Here is a 17,214-nt window from a genome sequence, read left to right as displayed (position 1 = left end):
GCCTTTATTTTAGCTTATAGAAGCTAGAGTTATGCACATGAACAGCAGTCTCTCTCTCTCTCTCTCTCTCTCACACACACACACACACACACACACAGAACTGTGAGGGGGGAAAAACCCTCCCTTTCCTGAGTGGTCTCTTCAGGAGAAACGAAACTGCTACTTGCATAACTCTCCATTTCATCTGGATAAGAGCAGATAGATGCCTGAACAGAAAATGTCCAGAAAAAAGACCAAACCTCTAGTTACACAGAGTCATTTCAACTGTCCAGTCTGTTTAGATTTATTGAAGGATCCAGTTACAGTGTCCTGCGGGCACAGTTTCTGCGCTGGCTGTTTGAAAGGCTGCTGGGATCAGGATGAAAGTAAAGGCACTTACAGTTGCCCCCAGTGCAGACAGACCTTCTCCTCAAGACCGGTTCTGGGGAAGAACATCATGCTGGCAGAGATGGTGGAGAAGATGAGGGAGGAAGGTGCCAAAGGAGCTTCTCTACCCCACTACGCTGAGCCTGGGGATGAAGAATGCAGTGTTTGCATAGGGAGGAAGCGCAAAGCCACCATGGCCTGCCTGGAGTGTCTGAATTCATACTGCGAGAGCCACTTCAAAAGTCACGAGGAGCTGTTCTTGACAAAGAAACACAAAACCATCAATGCCACTGGACAACTACAGGAGAGAATCTGTGGCCGTCATAGCAAACTCATGGATGTATTTTGCCGTTCTGACCAGCAGTGTGTCTGTTATGAATGTGCACTGGATGGACATAGAGGTCATGACACTATTTCAACTTCCATAGAGAGAGCAGAGAAACAGGTAGGCTAGTTGCCATCATTTTATCTGTTCAGAAAACAACTTTGAGTGCTGTGTTTCTTCATTAAAAGGTGTCTGGTAGTGCAATGCTTTAATTTGTAATACTTTTCCAGCACTCCCATTTACCTTAACTGCCAAATCCAGTAATAATTACTGTGAAATATGAATTATGTGATTAGAAGCCTATACAGTTAATGTAACTGCCACAGTATTGACATTTATGCACTGCTTTACCTTGACTTGGCAGAAGCAAACAAACTTGGCAATCACTCAGAGTATCCAAAGGAAAGAGAATGAGATCCAGGAAATATCAACAGCTATGGAATCTCTCATGGTAAGATTATTTTCAGAGGCCTTCAGCCTTCAAGCCATCTGAGGTGACCGAGGCTTTTAGTTTTACAGTCACTCAGTATGATAACTGTTTGTAACTCAGCAAAGTTCCTGAAAACACCCTAATACTCAACGCAATGGTGGCTTTTAACCAGTAGATGGCGAGCGAGGACCATTTTATTTTCAAAATGAACTTCATCTCACACTTCACACAAAAGTTATAGATTACCATCAGTATTTTAAGATGACAAGTTTGGTGATTAGTGTGTCAAATTAGAGGAAGTTGACCACGGAGAGCCACCAAGGAGTGGAAACAGTTAGATGCCTTGGCTACACCCTCTGTGTGCCACTATGTACTAGCTACTGTATGTGGCCTGAAATGTGAATAAAGAGCAAAGTTTAACCAGTCACAGATTCTACCCTCTCTGCATATACAGTGCTCAAAAGAATTAAGAGCACGCTTCAATCACACATTGGATTAGTACTCTGACATTGTTTAGTTTTGAGCGCAGGTGAAACTGTTATGTGGCGACTGTGTGATTTTGAAAGAACTGTCAAGCGTTCTGTGAATGTAGTTTGAGAAAGGAGAAAAGGGTGGAAGGTTTCAATAAATGTGTTTTAGCAATTGTGAAAAACTGTAAGTGTTCCCTTCATTTTTTGAGCAGTGTACTATATCCCTACACAGGTCTCCGCGCAGACACTGGTAGAGCAAAACAAGAGCGACTTCACCGCGTTCATCAACTCCATTATGGAATGGTGCTCTGAGGTGGAGCAGTGCATCAGAGGGCAGGAGAGAGCTCAGCTGAGTCACGCCAGAAGACAGCTGTCCAACCTGGAGCAAGACATCGAAGGACTGAAGAGGAGGAAAGCTGAACTGGAGCAACTGTCACACACCGAGGACGATGTTCATTTCCTCAAGGTACCGACATCGTGACCATCCTCATGAGGTGCAGCAGCGTGAGTGATGGTCAGTCAGCTAACCTTTGTTGTGATTGGTCAGTTGGTTGCTCATGCAGGAGAGTCGCTCAACGGTTTCAACACATCCCTCTGTTACCACTTTTGTTGAATCAACAAAACAGCAACTTTTTGTTCATTTCTGCTACATGGACATATTAGAAAGTTATGATTCACAATGTTGTTGTAATACAAGCATTATTTGTCAGAAGTCCTTGTTGTGAATATGTTCACCTTGTTGCTATTCAGAATGAAAATGACCATAGTGTGGTGTATTATTTTCTTGTTGGCAGAATTTTCCATCTCTTTACAACCCTCCAGACCAATCGTCGTTGTGGCTCAGTGATGGAGAGAATGGTGTCAATGCCATTAAAGCTTATGGGCCTAGAATGGAAAACCATTTGTTAAACTTCTGCAAAAAGCATCTGGACACAGTATCACAAAAAGGTGTCTGTGTGTGTGTGTGTGTGTGTGTGTGTGTGTGTGTGTGTGTGTGTTAATTGTATAATTGCCATCAACCAATGGTTAAAGTGGATGTGTCAGTGTGCCCCCCCTCATGCCATCTCCCCCAACCCAGTACAGGGCTATATGCCGATGATGTCCAGATAGCCTCCAGAGATGAGAGCATAATTACAAACATGCTCGCCAGGACAGATTCCTTTCTGGAATGGTCAGGTCTGGAGATTAAGGAGACAAAATGTGCTGTTCTGTATGAGAGGAGGAGTGGAGGGAATCGATGGTATCATTTAAAAACTGATAAATGCCCTGAGTTCACAATAGCATCAAAACCCATACGTGTATATTCCCTTCATGCCCTTGGACACAAAATTAACATTGCAGGAGAATGGAAGGAGCAAGTAAACACCATCTTGTCCGAGTTTACATCCAGGTTGGACTTGATCGACAATTGCCCACTGCCTCTGATTATGAAGTTGGAGGCTATCAGACAGGTAGCACTGTCAAAAGTGCAACATCTGTTCTCCAACATTCACATCCAGCAAAAAGTCCTAAGCGAAATGAACAACAAATCAGTGAGCTTAGTGCGACTCAACACACACAGCACCCGTGACATTATCTTTCACCCCCAGTGGGAAGGGGGACTGGGGGTACCAAACATAGAGTGGATCTACACCAGCATGCGGATTTCACATCTTCTGAACATGCTGAACAGCGACGACAAGGATGTTAGGGAGCTGGCTCGATCCTCCCTGTTCCTGGACCTAAGAAGACGCAAGGTCCCTTTGGCCAGGGAGTTGGATCCCCACTTCCTAGGATTCAAAAGGAAAAACAGCGGAAAACTTGATACACACTCTGCTGGTTTTGGGGTCTGGTCAGACTGGCCAGATCTGAATGACCTTTGCTTACGAACAGGAGTGTCACTGGAGTGGGTGCGGTCTGACTCTGGGACTGTGATGGTCTCAGAGGACATTATAACTGACCCTCTCACTGCCGTCAAAGCAACAGCTACATATGGTGGTCACAGCCATCTGCTTACATCTGCAGGTGGCCGGCGAACTCTTATGGACTTCAACAACATCAACAACAACAACACTGGACTGGACTGAAACTTCAGGGAAAACTTGCATGTCTTCCCTTTGCTGACCATTCTGTGTCCCACTCATTCCTCAAGAACACTGCACTCAATGAGGACATTCTCACATTTACAGTTAAAGCCAGATTACAAGTCCTCCCTACTAGACTCAACCTCTCCATCTGGTTTCCCACAACTCAGGTTCCTCATTGCTTGCATCACACCTCAGAACATATCACTGAAACACTGTCACACATCCTAAATGGCTGCCATGCCTACAAAGGAATGTACATAGCACGCCATGACAGAATAGTAGACCTCATAGTGAAAGACATATCAAACCATTTTCCACCCTCAGTAAGAATGTATAAACATTCCCAGGTAAAACCATCCATGTTTCAGCACTGCAATAGTAACTCTAATACTTTCTCACACCTGGTTGGCAATACACCAGATGTTTATTATCAATGAGGAGTTCAGTGAGGTGTACATTTTGGAGGTAGGCTGCACCTTTGATTCTAGCATGGAGGAGGCTTTCTGCACCAAGGTAGTTAAATACCAACTCCAACCACTCCTAAACACCATCTCAGAGCTAGGCTATAGGTGCAGACTACTCGTATTCATATTTGGTAGCCTAGGACACGTACACAGGCTGGTTGTAAGAGGGCTGCAACTACTTGGGATGGCCAAAGGGAGGGCTAAACAGTTTGCAAAGTACTGTGCCATCTCTGCTATTATTGGCAGCCGCCACATATGGCGGAGACGTTGCTACTTATACCCTTAAGAACTGAGTATTGTGCTTGTTAAGTTATATATCACTTAAGTTAAGTGACATTGTGAAGACCTGGTGCGTGCTACTGGTCCATAGGTTTGCATATGTATTGTACTGCATTCTTAATATTTGTGACCCTGTACCATTTTCTTCATGTGGACATAAATAAATGGTTAAAATGTGTGTGTGTGTGTGCACGCACGCATGCATTTAGCATCCTATGACCATAAGGAAGTGTTCAATGTACTGTACAGCTGAGTGATACGTTTTTATTTCAACAGTGAGAAGAGTGACTCTTGAAGGCCTGACGAGAGAAGACCTCATACAGTGTGAGTAATGGTTCTTATTTGAACATCTAAAAAAAGGTAGAGACAGAGCATGCAATATTGTTAGACTGAATGACAGGCCTAAAAAGTGTAGCCTACATGAGGATATACAGTAATTTAGAGACTTAATGCAGAGGGAGAGTTCAAGCAGAGCAAAATATGGCTTCACCAGTAACATTGCAGAAACACAGACAACAGAACAGTGTGTGACAAGCAGAGAAATTAACGAGTGGTTTTATCAAGTAAGCCAAGACAGTTAGATTTCATAAAGAAACTAATGTTGTTCAGTGTCTGTGGAATGCTCAGTCACAGGAAACTATTTACAGCGATTAAGATTCTTATCCGGTCTTCTCCACCATCAGATGCTACCAGACTAACACTGGACCCAAACACTGCCTACCGTCACTTCAGTTTGAGCGAGAATAACACTAAGTTGTCATGGAGTAATACATGTTGCCAATTTGACCACTATGACCATCCGCAAAGATTTGTGGAATGCCGCCAGGTGTTCTGTGAACAGCGCCTGTATGGTCGTTGCTACTGGGAAGTTGAATGGTCTACGCGGTATAAGACTTCTATGGCAGTGTCCTACTTAAGCATTGGACGGAAAGACACAGATGACAAGAACAGGTTTGGTTGTAATGATCAGTCTTGGAGTTTGGATTGCTACCCCTCAGGATATGAATTCAGACACAATAACAATGTGACCAAAATTCAGAGAGGATGCCAATCAAGCAGATTGGCTGTGTATGTGGATGTTGAGGGAGGCACTCTGTCTTACTATGAGGTTTCCAGGTCTGGCATTCTCACTACCCTCCACAAGCACAAGACCAAGTTCCTGAAGCCTGTCTACACAGGCTTTTTTGGGGGTGCAAATACATATTTAACAATTTGCTCCTTGAAGTAACATGGTGAGAAATTTAAGCAGCTGTTTACACCGTTATGTACATAACTATGAAGGGAAGTACCCTGGGCTAATACAATTTTGTGTCATGTAGATTTACAAGAAGTTATATTACACCATAATGTATCTTACACTATAATGTATAAGTGTTAAATTGCAGAAAAATGATTATATAGTCATATCTTCCAGCAACATGATATTAATAGCACTAAAATGTAACAAATAATTGCAGTTCCTATTGTGAGGTGTAATTACACTATAAAATGTGTCTTGTGCTTAAATTCCAATGTCATGACTACATAAATAAATGCAATAATGATTTTCTCTGATTCTCAAACTGATTCAGTTTGTTTGTGCCACTTGACGCATGTCTCTTAGTTATACACACACTATGTTACCGGCAAGGCATTGGTGTTTTTGCTTTATTAACCCATTTACTCCTAAAATGCCTGCTAAAAACGCCTATAGAATCCTATGGCATTCTAGACTAAATAACCTTATTTCCTGAGGGTTTTCTGAAAACATACTAAAAATTGTCAACGTCTACCAAAATGTAATATCTAAGCCTCTGTAGCACCTAGAAACATGAAATAAAAAGCATGCTGCGCTACGCAGCATCCAGCGGGAGGGTCAATGTTGCGCTACGCAGCATCCAGCGGGAGGGTCAATGTTGCGTCATGCAGCATCCAGCGCGAATGGGTTAAGCCATCAAAAGTTATCTCAGTACATTATATCACACTTATTTCAGCATCCATATGATTTCAGAAGCATTCACACATATCTTTTTAGAGAGATTAAGCATGTAATTTAAAAAAGAACAGGAACAAAAGCCACTACATGAAATCCACTGGTACGTGAAGTTGATTATGTTGTTACAGTTGCACCTTTCAGGATGTGGGACATAGAACAGTGTCAGAACACACAATGCATTGAAGGTTACGAAGCTGTGTAGGCAGATCAGTCAAAGTGTCCATGCCGACCCGTCTTAACGCTGATAGTGCCGACAATGGGTATGTGACCATCAGAGCTTGACCATCAAGCAATGAAAAGTAGCAAACAACATTTTCTTCTGCATCATGGATGGACAGGTGTGTTTGCATTGTTTATCAGGTGAGATGGTAGCAGGATACACTATGGGAAGATACAGTAGCAAGCTCTGGTATGCGGTATGATGCTCTGGGCAAAGTTCTGCTGGGAAACCTTGGGTCCTGGCATTCCTATAAATGAAACTGATATGCATCACCTACCTAAACATTGTTGCAGATCCTGCACCCCATGCATGGCACTGGTATTCTCTGATGACAGAATAAGGTGCATTGCCACACTTCAATTCACACTGTGTTCAGGAATGGTTGACAATATTGAAGTTGTTGACCTGGCCTCCAAATACCCCAGGCCCAAACTGGCAACTTACAGGATTTTAATGTAAGACCTGTTAAGATCTGCTGCTGATCTGACATCACAGGGCACTTCCAGAGGTCGTGTAGAGTCCATGCCTTGACTTATTAAAGCTGTTTTGGCAGCAGGACGGTGACCTTTGAGTACATGAGCTGTATGTAGAGGATCAGTGTATGCTAAATAAATAAATAAAAAAATGACAATATAGGTTTGAAGCGCTGTGACCAGTCCAATTCATTTAATGGATTACAAAACTTAAGGTGTTCTCTACCCACTTTCAGTAATCTCATTAACTCCCACCGTCCAATCACATAATATGCACATTCCAAAATAAATACTTAGTACATAATGTAGACCTACAAATGGCATCTATAAACAAACCTACCTCTTGCACAATTTACATGTATGGGAGTTACATCAACAGGCAGTATAGACGACTGAAATTGGGTTAATATTGAAAATTCAGACAAAGTAATGAGACCAATTTAATAATTGAAGAGTTTGGTTCCAAAACACTATATCCACCATTTTAATGAATTTTCATAAATCATTTTTTTTTACATGTTTTCAAAGTCATTTCAGTAGAACTGCATTTGTGAATTGTTATTTTATTTATCTTTACTCAATTAAAACAGCACAACTGCAATTTGATATTACCTGAAATACACAATTTAATAGCATGACCTTTTAATGTTTTTAAAAACAGAGATATCGAGTTTTGGAACCAAACTCTTCATTTTCAAATCTCCACACTTAGTTACTCAAAGATACCCAGGTAATATCCATGGAGGTGTGTAATAATTCAATGAATAAATCTTTGGTCATTAAAGTTCTTAAAACCACTGACCAGAAGTCATACATGCCTTTCCATGTTGCTGTACAATACCAGCAAATCATTACTACCGCTTGATGATGCATGCACACTTGATACAAATGACATTCAAGAACAAAAATCCACGTTCTCATTTGGCTGGGAAGCCTGAATGTGAGGATGTATGCATGGCAGGCTACTGTGTATCCTAGTCTAAACTCCTCGTTCAGGATTTCAAGTGGAAGTGGCAAGACTGGGCTTGTTTGACACTGCTAGAGGAATGGACAACTGACCACTAAAGGTAGTTCTACATAAAGACTACATACAAACAGCAAGACAGTATACAAATACAAAGAAAATCACTACGTAGGCTAAATCAGAAGTCCACACTAATTCATCAGGCTTAGATCAGCTGCCATTTCATCTGTCTGAGCTTGGAGCAAAGAGGCCCAGTACTACATGACATGCTGTAAACAGTAAAAAAAAAACCTTCCTTGGTGGATCCCAGTTTGGGGAATTTATTTGACAAAAAAATAAATAAAAAACTAGAACAATGGTATGCCCTTGCATAGAAACATGCAGTAGTAAAAGGATGACTTAGCATCGATGCACCTTATTTTGACATTTGACACTGACTGCTAATTATGTGACATCACGGAAGGTGTCACATAATTAGCTCCTCACAAATGCTCATACTGACAGTATCAGTAACTGACCCCAGTCACAAAAGTCGCAGGGGAAAAAAAGCCTCCATCTGGTTTGAAACAATTTTCCACAGATACAAGACAAGCATTGACACCCCAAGCCTAGAGTGAGGATCTCCTTGGTGCCACCAGCATAACAGGCCTAGTGGCATTCCACGGGGAGAGAGATCGAGAGGGAAACCGGCACAGCGGGCTCAGGTTCAGGCACTTCGTCTCATAGAGACAAAGAGAGTGGTATACATGCACGGACGATGGTTTGTGTCTGAGAACCAATGCATATCAAAGAGTGGAGTAAAAACTATACATACACAACAAGAAGGACAAAAGAAGTCAACTGCATGAAAAAAGGGAGTTCACTGTGTGTATGTGTGTCAGAGAGAGAGAGCGAGCGAGAGAGAGTGTGTGTGTGCGCGCGTGTGTGTCAGTGAGAGAGAGAGAGAGTGTGTGTGTATTTGGCATGTAAGAATGGCAGTGGAGCACAACCAACCAAACAATCCAGGTGAAAGGTTAAATGTCTATGGAACAACAGTCAAGGTACATTTGCCACTCAAAAAGGAGAACAGTGAGTATCTAACCTAACACACAAAGGCACTTGGCATGTCATACGTTTTCAAAGTCACAAACATATCATGGAGTCACCAAAGACAAGCAAACAACAAACACATATTCCCTTTGTTTTCATCAAAGTCAAGGGGCAGTTGCTACAGCTGGTCATATTAATCAGCATTAAACCATCACTCACAGAACATGCAGCAGACTACCACAACCATTTGGATTGTCAAGAAAGACTGTCCAGGATACATTTAAAAAAAAAAACACATAAATATACTTGTGTAAATATACATTAAAAAAAATCATCAAAAAGAATTCTTCTTTGCAAGCATCAGAGGTACCTGAGTGTCTGAAAGGGTTGATGCTTACATAGACGCATGAATGCTGTATTGAATCTTGAGTGAGTAAAGCACATCGGCAGGGGCACAGTTCTTGTGGAATCAGATGGTGGAAAGGTTTTCGGCCAGGTAGTACAGACTGTAGCCATTGCAAACTATGCAACATAGGTTGCACAGAGATGACAGTAGGTGGTAGAGCCAGAGGCGGTTGCTCAGCCTCTTGTACTTGGGGTCAGACTCACAGAGCTTAGCGTAGGCCTCGCGATTTGAAGAGAGGCCAATGTCCAGACCCAGTCCACAGGCTTGCTCGATGAGGTGCATGTCTGCCATGATCTCGGACGTCATCTGGCCAAACCACTGGGCATTGATGGCAGCCACCGTCACACACACAAAGAATATGAAGATCTGTAGGTATCGAAGGCAATAGAAAGTCACGAAATAGCAAAGTCAGGTATCGGGATAGATGCAACAGACATGAGGAACGGGATAAACAGGCCTCCATGATCAACTGTAGCACCATCCTGAAGGCCCTTCATCAATAAACACTTTCAAAGGGACTTTCAAAACACCAATCAAAATCCCAGTGTAACTCTGTAGAAATCCTTTCCATGTTGCGGAAACATTGGTTGTTAAAAAAAAAAATAAAAATAAAAAAACTGTGATTTTCTTTTACATTAATTCTTGCCCCAGAATTTTAGGGCTAGTCTCAAAGTTTTTTTTAACAGTGTTTTTCTCCCATCATTGCTGGCTGCTGCAGTGACACGTTAGCTAGCTTTTTGCGTCTTTATGAAAAATTGACCTTTTACACAGCAGCCATTTCTGACATGAAATATATGGCATGCCCAGGTGTTACTAATGACATTAATTAAGGTTCTGGTTCTGCTACACTTAAATTTAACAGACTTAGGAGAGTCTGTTAAATTACTTAAGCACATGAAAAGTAGGCTATTGATGCTTTGTAGGTTTTACATGGGAGAGCAATGGGCCTTATTAGTCTATAAAGACTTTGTTTGTAAGTAAACAATATATTAGCCTATACTATATGATGCTGCATAATATAATGTTGACTTACAAACAAAGTCTTTATTTATAGACTAATAATGAAGATCGTGGTCTCCCATGTAAATGCTACAAAGCATCAATAGCCCACTTTTCATGTGCTCACACAAAACTTTCAGCACTTGACACTAAACTTTAATTATTTTTTGCTTAGGGGCTCTGTAGTATCTGAACATGCAAGCTCCTACCTGGAAAGCTTCCTTTTCATCCAGAAGATCACTAGGGTGGTGGACGGCAAATATAGCCAGATTGAAGAAGGCACAGGCTGAACCAATGTGATGGTAGAATGGAAACAGCCGGCTCTGAATGAACCCAAACGTGTGTCTGTTAAGGTGGTTGTCCATCACAAAGCCTGGGGAAACAAATGCAACAACCGAAAAAGAAAGTTGATCACATGGACAAGCTGTGGAGGTAGATTTGTTTGCAAATTGGGATGATGACCCATAACTCACTGGAAATAAATGTGACCCATATCTGCATTCCCCAAAAGGTGGAGAGGAAGATGAGGTGCAGGAGTTTGGTAGTGACCGTGGGCTCCATGTCTGTTGCCATGACGACCCTCTCAGTAGACAATGCCACCAGGCACTATCGTCTCTCACCTCTTTCACGCTGATTCTCTTTGGTTGTAGCTGCTGTAGCCTTGATGAACGGGCTCTGCTACTGCCTACAGCAAAGCATAAACAAAACATGATCACAGAGGCCTATGTAGCTGCGTTCTGAATGTAAGCAGGCTTTCATATGACGGTATATTTAATGTTCAACTCAAAGACATCAGAAACCAAACAGCGCACACGCATAGCCTAGGCTACGACTACATCACAGTGGCAGTGGCAGGGAGGGTGGAGTCGTTGACCCTTCACCTATTTGTAGGCCTACATAATCCAAACGTGCATCCACCTGAGGTTCAATTAGACTAAACATGAACTCGAACAACTAAAATGATTAAACGTGTTGGTGATTAAAGGCGGGTTACATCTAGTTTTGCACTCTGGTCTAGCACAAAATCTAGAAACTGACCAGTCTGCTGGATTTTTTTTTACAGCAATCTATCGACAAACCGAACCAAACCAAACCAGGATTTTGAAGGGATAGAATGTTAACTACTGAGACGTTTGTCAATGTCACCTTCGTTATAAAATGATGAACTTTTAATGCAACGAATTGCAGTGAACTGAACTGAACTTTAAGCGTTTTCCCCAAGTAGCCTAGCCTGCAACAGAACATATTTAGCCAACTATTGCGAGCTGGCATTTCCACACTTCAGACAAACCAACAAAGCATGTCAGGTGGCTTACGAAGACGGTACAAATCTATAATGGACACGTCAATTGTAGCACAGGCTACCATACAAGTTTGTGAAATAATTCAAGCAATTGTGATTTTAAATTAGCCTAACAGAGGTGAGTGTTGATATTAAGTTGCGAACTGTATAGCCTATATTCATCAAATCCAAATAATGTCAGTCTGTTAGGCTATGCAACAGATTAGTAGCCTAGACTAGAAATGAACTCCTTGCAGATCAGCAACTCACCTTAAGACTTCTCAGGCTGAGACAGAAAAAGAAGCAAAGGAGAACGACTTTCCGAGTATGTCTCCCCAAGTAGCTAACTTTTCATTGGTTCAAGTCACGAAAGTACAACCTGAGTCAATGGCTGCTTGTCGTCAGCGCAGAAGTCAACTTGAGGTTTTGTTACCATTTGTCAACTTGTAGCAGCTACCCCAAGTGGTCACTTCTAGAATGCATCCACTTCTACAGAGATAGCCCCTGGGCTACTTTAACAGAACGCTATTTTGGAAGTATGATGCCCATTCAAGTTAACCTAAATAATAACTAGAATGCCTATTCAATCCAAACATAATCAAGAAAGTAAAGCAAAGCAATTCGAGTCGCCATTGGCCCGTTTCCAAGAGACAGATCATTAATACATTATGAACTGAGTATACGTCATCGTTGTCATGGGCACATATCAACTAAACATAGATTGTGTCATCTTAGAGTAGATGCTCCAGTTGGTGCAAAAAAGGATGGCTGAAAAAAAATTCAAGGGAGCCCCATTTGGGACACAGGCCGCCAGGTAGCTTTACACGAGTTAAGAAAGAGAATTCCATTAGATGACATTTTTTTACAATATAAATGCATTTGGTTTGCCAGGATGTTGCTGAATATATTTGCCCTTGAGTATACAGTTGACTAGGCCTACATAATGCTGACAAATAGCCTATGTTCTTAAATTAACAGATAAAAATGGTCTCTGTCTACCAGGTTTGATGTTTCAGCTGTCCATCCTGCAAACAAGAGGGTGGGGACTTACACAGAGATACCGTACTGCAAAAAAATGACAAGTGAATCGGTAAAACACTGAAACATACTGTAGGCTACTTATTGTATAGAGTATTATGGTATACTGTAGTTATAGAGTCTTAATTATTTTCCAGTTTGATATAGACATTATTTTCAGACTTAGAAAATGTATTTTTTCTTAGTCACTCATTACCTTTTTTGCTCTAAGGAAAATATTCTGGTATGACTGGTTTTCACTCTTTTATTTGGAATCTCTTCGGGAATGTGTGTATTACAGGAGAGAAACCTTGGGCCAGGCACATACAATCCAGACATTAGTGACTTTGGTCCGAGAGCAATTCAAGAGCGGACTAAGGGCCCTGGTTGGAGGAGGGCACTAGAGATGGCCCGCCAGGCGCAGATGCCTGGACTCCTGTACAGGGAAGCGTGGGATAACAAACATCTCCTGGTAAGAGCTTAGGGCAGGGGCGCTGTGCCAACATGTTATTGGTTAGACAGAATTAGAGCAGAGGACTTAAAGAAGAATTCTGGAGGTTTTTTCGCATAGATCTCTGTTTCTCGATGTCACCGAGTACTGTCGGTACAACCTCTAGCTCTTTATGAATATGGAATAGATGTACAGGAGTGGTCCCAGGGGCAGGTCCTCTTGGAGAGCCGTTGATCAGAATGACCCTGCCTTGTAACTGCCCAAGTGTTATGCTAATATAATAGTGACTGGGTACTTGGAGCAGTTACTACCCTACTCAAGGACAATGGGAAGGTATGAAAGCCATCCATTCCTGCACACCCAGTATCATACCTGGAAGTAATAACGTCTAGAAAGTCATGCTAAATCTAAATCTACAGAATGTATAGACCAGAGATACAAATGGGTACAAAATCATGAATGAACATAAGAAATACACAGTATGTACATTTACAGGAAGGATTCTGATTCACAACTCTTTCAATGCCCCCAGAGTGTAGCACTGTAGTTGCCTGGCGGCTCTAGCTGTTGGCTGCAGCAACTCAAACTAGGTAGAACCGATGGTTTTCCTTTTTTTTTCCCCCCCATACCGACAGAACCTGGCGACCTCTAGAAACAGAGATATCTGTAAAAAATCACCTGAATTCTCCTTTAAATTGGGCATATTTAAAGACGTTAAGGACTGTCTTAAAACGTGAAAGATCCACATGCCCATTTAGCTTTAATTTGCTTTAATCACTGGTTGAGGGTTAAAGGTCATAGGTCGAAACCTCTTCCCCTCTTATAGGACAGATGAATATTGTTCTGCTTGGTTTTGAGGGAACAGAATCAGAAGACAAATGAATAAAAACAGACCAAAGCAAAACATTGCATAACTATTGTCAATGTGATTCCACTACAATGTATGATAAATGTAAAAATAACCATATAGACATTATTCAGATACAAATTATTCAGCTACTTATTTGTATATATTTTTTTGCATCATTTAGGCTACAAGGACCACTGCTCACAAACAATACACTATGCTTTCCTCTCACAGAAAGCCAAAGTTGGTCCTGGTACCTACAAGACCACTGACTTCATTGAAGAACTGAACAAGAAACCAGGCAGCATCAGAGGTGTCTGTGATTCCAGGGAGGAGAGATTTCCAGAAACACGGGTATACACAAGATCAGGGGCACCGCTAGAAATTCTGGACCCTATGACCCCCCCCCCCCAACGGTGCCCCTGCACAAGTTTACCACTTGATGGAGACAAAGAAACATATTGCATTGGTTCTTGGGACACCCATTGGGCGATGAGACAACAGCTTGAAAAGCACTTTCCTTGTAATCCTTCTTTCTTGTGCAATCCATGTGTCTTCTGTCTACATACTGCTAAACGCATGTCACCTCTCTCTGCCTTATAGTGCTGGACTCCTGGCCCTGGGACGTATGCCATAGGGGAAAAAGCGGAGAAGAGAGTCAAGTCAGCTGGGACCAGGCCCTCCATAGTCTTTGGCTCAGGGATAGAGCGCTTCACAGAGGGGAAAGTGGTAACTACTAGACATTACTACTGTCCAGTATTCTTCTAAACCTGTGCAAGTAGTTTTTAAATAACACTTTCAGTGATCGCAACAATGGCTTAGCAGTTACACGCTGAAAATTTTGCTAAGGCTTTGGCATTTACCTTCCCCAGGGCCTTACCTACCTGTGAAAGCAGTTTCAATAGTTATTCCGTTTTTGAGTTACTTGTTCAAAGCATTTCAAGACAATGAGTGCAAATTTGTAAAAAGATGACTAAAGCCGCTTGGCTCACAGCTAAAAGGTAGTCAGCAAGACCACGCCCCTTTGTTTGTTTTTTGTTTTGTTTTTTAACCTGCTAAATGTTTGTGCTGTCAGGAGGTTGGACTGAGCCCAGGCACGTACGACATGAAGGGCTCTATTGACCTGGTGTTGAACAGCAGCACTGGCAAACGAGGCCCTTATGACCTCTTCACTGGACCAAGAAACAAACCAATCTGCTCTGGCTACTTTGCTGCTCCGGTAATTATGGGGGAAAAGGCCCTCCTTTGAGATGTGACATAAAAAATGAGGAAATTAGCTAATTTGCCATGTGCAAACAAAATGCAGCATCATATCCCTTTTTCTACCTTTCCTACCAAGGGGAAATAAGGAAATAAATGACTGCTAGGACACAAAGTGTCACTGATGAAAATCATCACTCTTAAGTAAACAGAAATATTGTGAAGCAGTGCTCTTTAGATACACTGTTGAATAGTCTCTGATGACATAGCCAATCATGATTCAAGTGTAAGTCACAACTCAAATGATTCCATGTAGTGTTTAACATAAAAAAAAAGAGGAAATTAGCTAATTCGCAGTATGCAACCAAAAATCAGTAACCCTTTTTTCTCTGCTTATTTTTCCTCTCAGAAAATAGTCAATCTGCAGCCAGGGCAGTACACCAAGGAGATGCCAAGGTTCGGAGAGGACCTGGAGAAGCCAGCGAAGCGAAAGCACGGCGTGTTTGGCACTCTGGAGCAGTATCCTGCCGTGCCCACTGACAGGATCTTCCACAGCACCCAGTCCCATTGCAAGAGGTCTGCAGTAAGTAGCAACAACTGGTGCCTTTGCCGATGAATGCATGCTGTTTTGCCATACACACACTGACACTGTGGTGGGGTGGTTCAGGAGGTAATGGAGTTGTTCAGCAACCGGAAGGTGTCCTTGAGCAAGATACTGAACCCCAAACGGCTCCCAATGTTCTGGTAGATGCCTTGTATAGAAGCCTTCACTGTCGGCGTATGAATTTTTGAGTGAATCGGTGACTGTAAATCGCTTTGAGGAGTAAAAGTGCTTCGCCTTATTCACCCGGCGGCCAGAACGAGGCTACAGGGTACACTTGCCATTATACCTCAGTACTTTATGTTCATGTAATAATTGGGCTATTAATGTGTGTTAAGTAAGAGTTCCTCCTGTGTGCAAATGCAAACGAAAATGCAAGAAAAAAAGACTTAGGAACTGTATAGTTCTAGGGATAGCTTTAGTTAATAGTTAGTAGAACTGTGTTCCTAGAACTCTTGTGTACGAATGCACCTATACATGCAGTATATTTACCATTATTTCTGGCCATCTCACTGCTGTACCATACTATATACCATGGTGTTTTTTCACTGGTGCTGAATGGTTATCAAACTTGCTAAAGCTGGTGCAATGTTTCCCCCTTTTCCCCAGACGAGTCCGGGCCCAGGGTGGTACGAGGTGACCCCAGTAAGTCGCCCAGGGAGTCGTTCTGCCCCGCCCTTCCTCTCCTCTGCTCCGCGGGTCAGCAAGAGAGCAGAGAGACTGCAGATGGGTGGCCAACATGTGAGTAGTCCTCATAGACAGAAGACTGTGGACATCTATAAAGGAGCCTATATGCATGTAAGGGAAGGGAGTTTTTCCTTGCCCCTGTCTCTTTAATGCTTGCTCTGACTTTTCCATGAACCATGTCTGAACTGCTCTCCTGCAAGACTGAGGTTTTTTATTGAAAACAAAATTGTTGGCTGACTTACGCTCCATAAAAAAATATTTGACTGAATAGATTTTTAAAATGTTGTCAGTGTCATTTTATGAAAAAAATAGCAGGTGTGCATGTGAAGAGTTGAACGTCATTTGTATCCAAACAGAGCGTCATTGGGCCAGGCAACTACAACATCCTGGACAAGAACTGGAACAACATCAGTGGTCACCAGTGTGTCTTCATCTCTGAAACACAGAGATATCTGCACTGCCCCAACAGGGACAAATACATACAGTAAGAAATCATGCAGTGTGTGTTTCATGCACCAGAAACAGACAAAGCTCAGATACTAATCTTACAATGGCAAACAGCCCTCTAGCACAACGGTTAAATATAGTATGTGTTTAAGGGCACGACTGCATACTTTACTCTTTAAAGAAACTTGTGTATTTTAATGAAATTGCAATGTGATT

At 42.1% G+C, this 17,214-nt stretch overlaps 3 protein-coding genes across 4 annotated transcripts; 2 read left to right on the top strand and 1 right to left on the bottom strand.

The window, feature by feature from the left end:
* The first annotated feature begins 43 nt into the window (after positions 1-43).
* LOC143116811 (E3 ubiquitin-protein ligase TRIM47-like) lies at positions 44-5,954 on the top strand. 2 transcript variants are annotated; one of them, XM_076278131.1, is made up of 6 exons: positions 44-811; positions 1,056-1,142; positions 1,824-2,057; positions 2,386-2,539; positions 4,677-4,724; positions 5,084-5,954. In XM_076278131.1, exons 1-6 carry the CDS (start codon positions 203-205, stop codon positions 5,626-5,628), a joined length of 1,677 nt encoding a protein of 558 aa, XP_076134246.1. In that variant the 5' UTR covers positions 44-202; the 3' UTR covers positions 5,629-5,954. The 2 variants fall into 2 exon arrangements, with proteins under 2 accessions (XP_076134246.1, XP_076134247.1); XM_076278132.1 differs by lacking the exons at positions 2,386-2,539; positions 5,084-5,954 and having other exon boundaries at positions 4,677-5,071.
* A 1,285-nt stretch (positions 5,955-7,239) lies between these two features.
* Positions 7,240-12,127, bottom strand: LOC143116810 (transmembrane protein 205). Its single transcript, XM_076278130.1, has 4 exons — positions 12,019-12,127; positions 10,940-11,151; positions 10,676-10,839; positions 7,240-9,833 (listed from the first exon to the last, which is right to left on the bottom strand). Exons 2-4 carry the CDS (start codon positions 11,037-11,039, stop codon positions 9,531-9,533), a joined length of 567 nt encoding a protein of 188 aa, XP_076134245.1. The 5' UTR covers positions 11,040-11,151; positions 12,019-12,127; the 3' UTR covers positions 7,240-9,530.
* A 385-nt stretch (positions 12,128-12,512) lies between these two features.
* On the top strand, positions 12,513-16,701 carry LOC143117511 (ciliary microtubule-associated protein 2-like). Its single transcript, XM_076279257.1, has 7 exons — positions 12,513-12,562; positions 12,751-12,838; positions 13,067-13,237; positions 14,298-14,417; positions 15,139-15,282; positions 15,673-15,846; positions 16,474-16,701. The coding sequence occupies exons 1-7, from the start codon at positions 12,513-12,515 to the stop codon at positions 16,699-16,701; spliced, it is 975 nt and encodes a 324-aa protein (XP_076135372.1).
* The last annotated feature ends 513 nt before the right edge of the window (positions 16,702-17,214 follow it).

This window comes from Alosa pseudoharengus, unplaced genomic scaffold, assembly GCF_046254945.1.
Source record: "Alosa pseudoharengus isolate Yale_2024_CS ecotype anadromous, Long Island Sound unplaced genomic scaffold, YU_APseudo_1.1 YU_APseudo_1.1_scf_11, whole genome shotgun sequence".
NCBI classification, from domain to species: domain Eukaryota; kingdom Metazoa; phylum Chordata; class Actinopteri; order Clupeiformes; family Clupeidae; genus Alosa; species Alosa pseudoharengus.
This window is presented reverse-complemented; position numbering and strand designations above follow the sequence as displayed.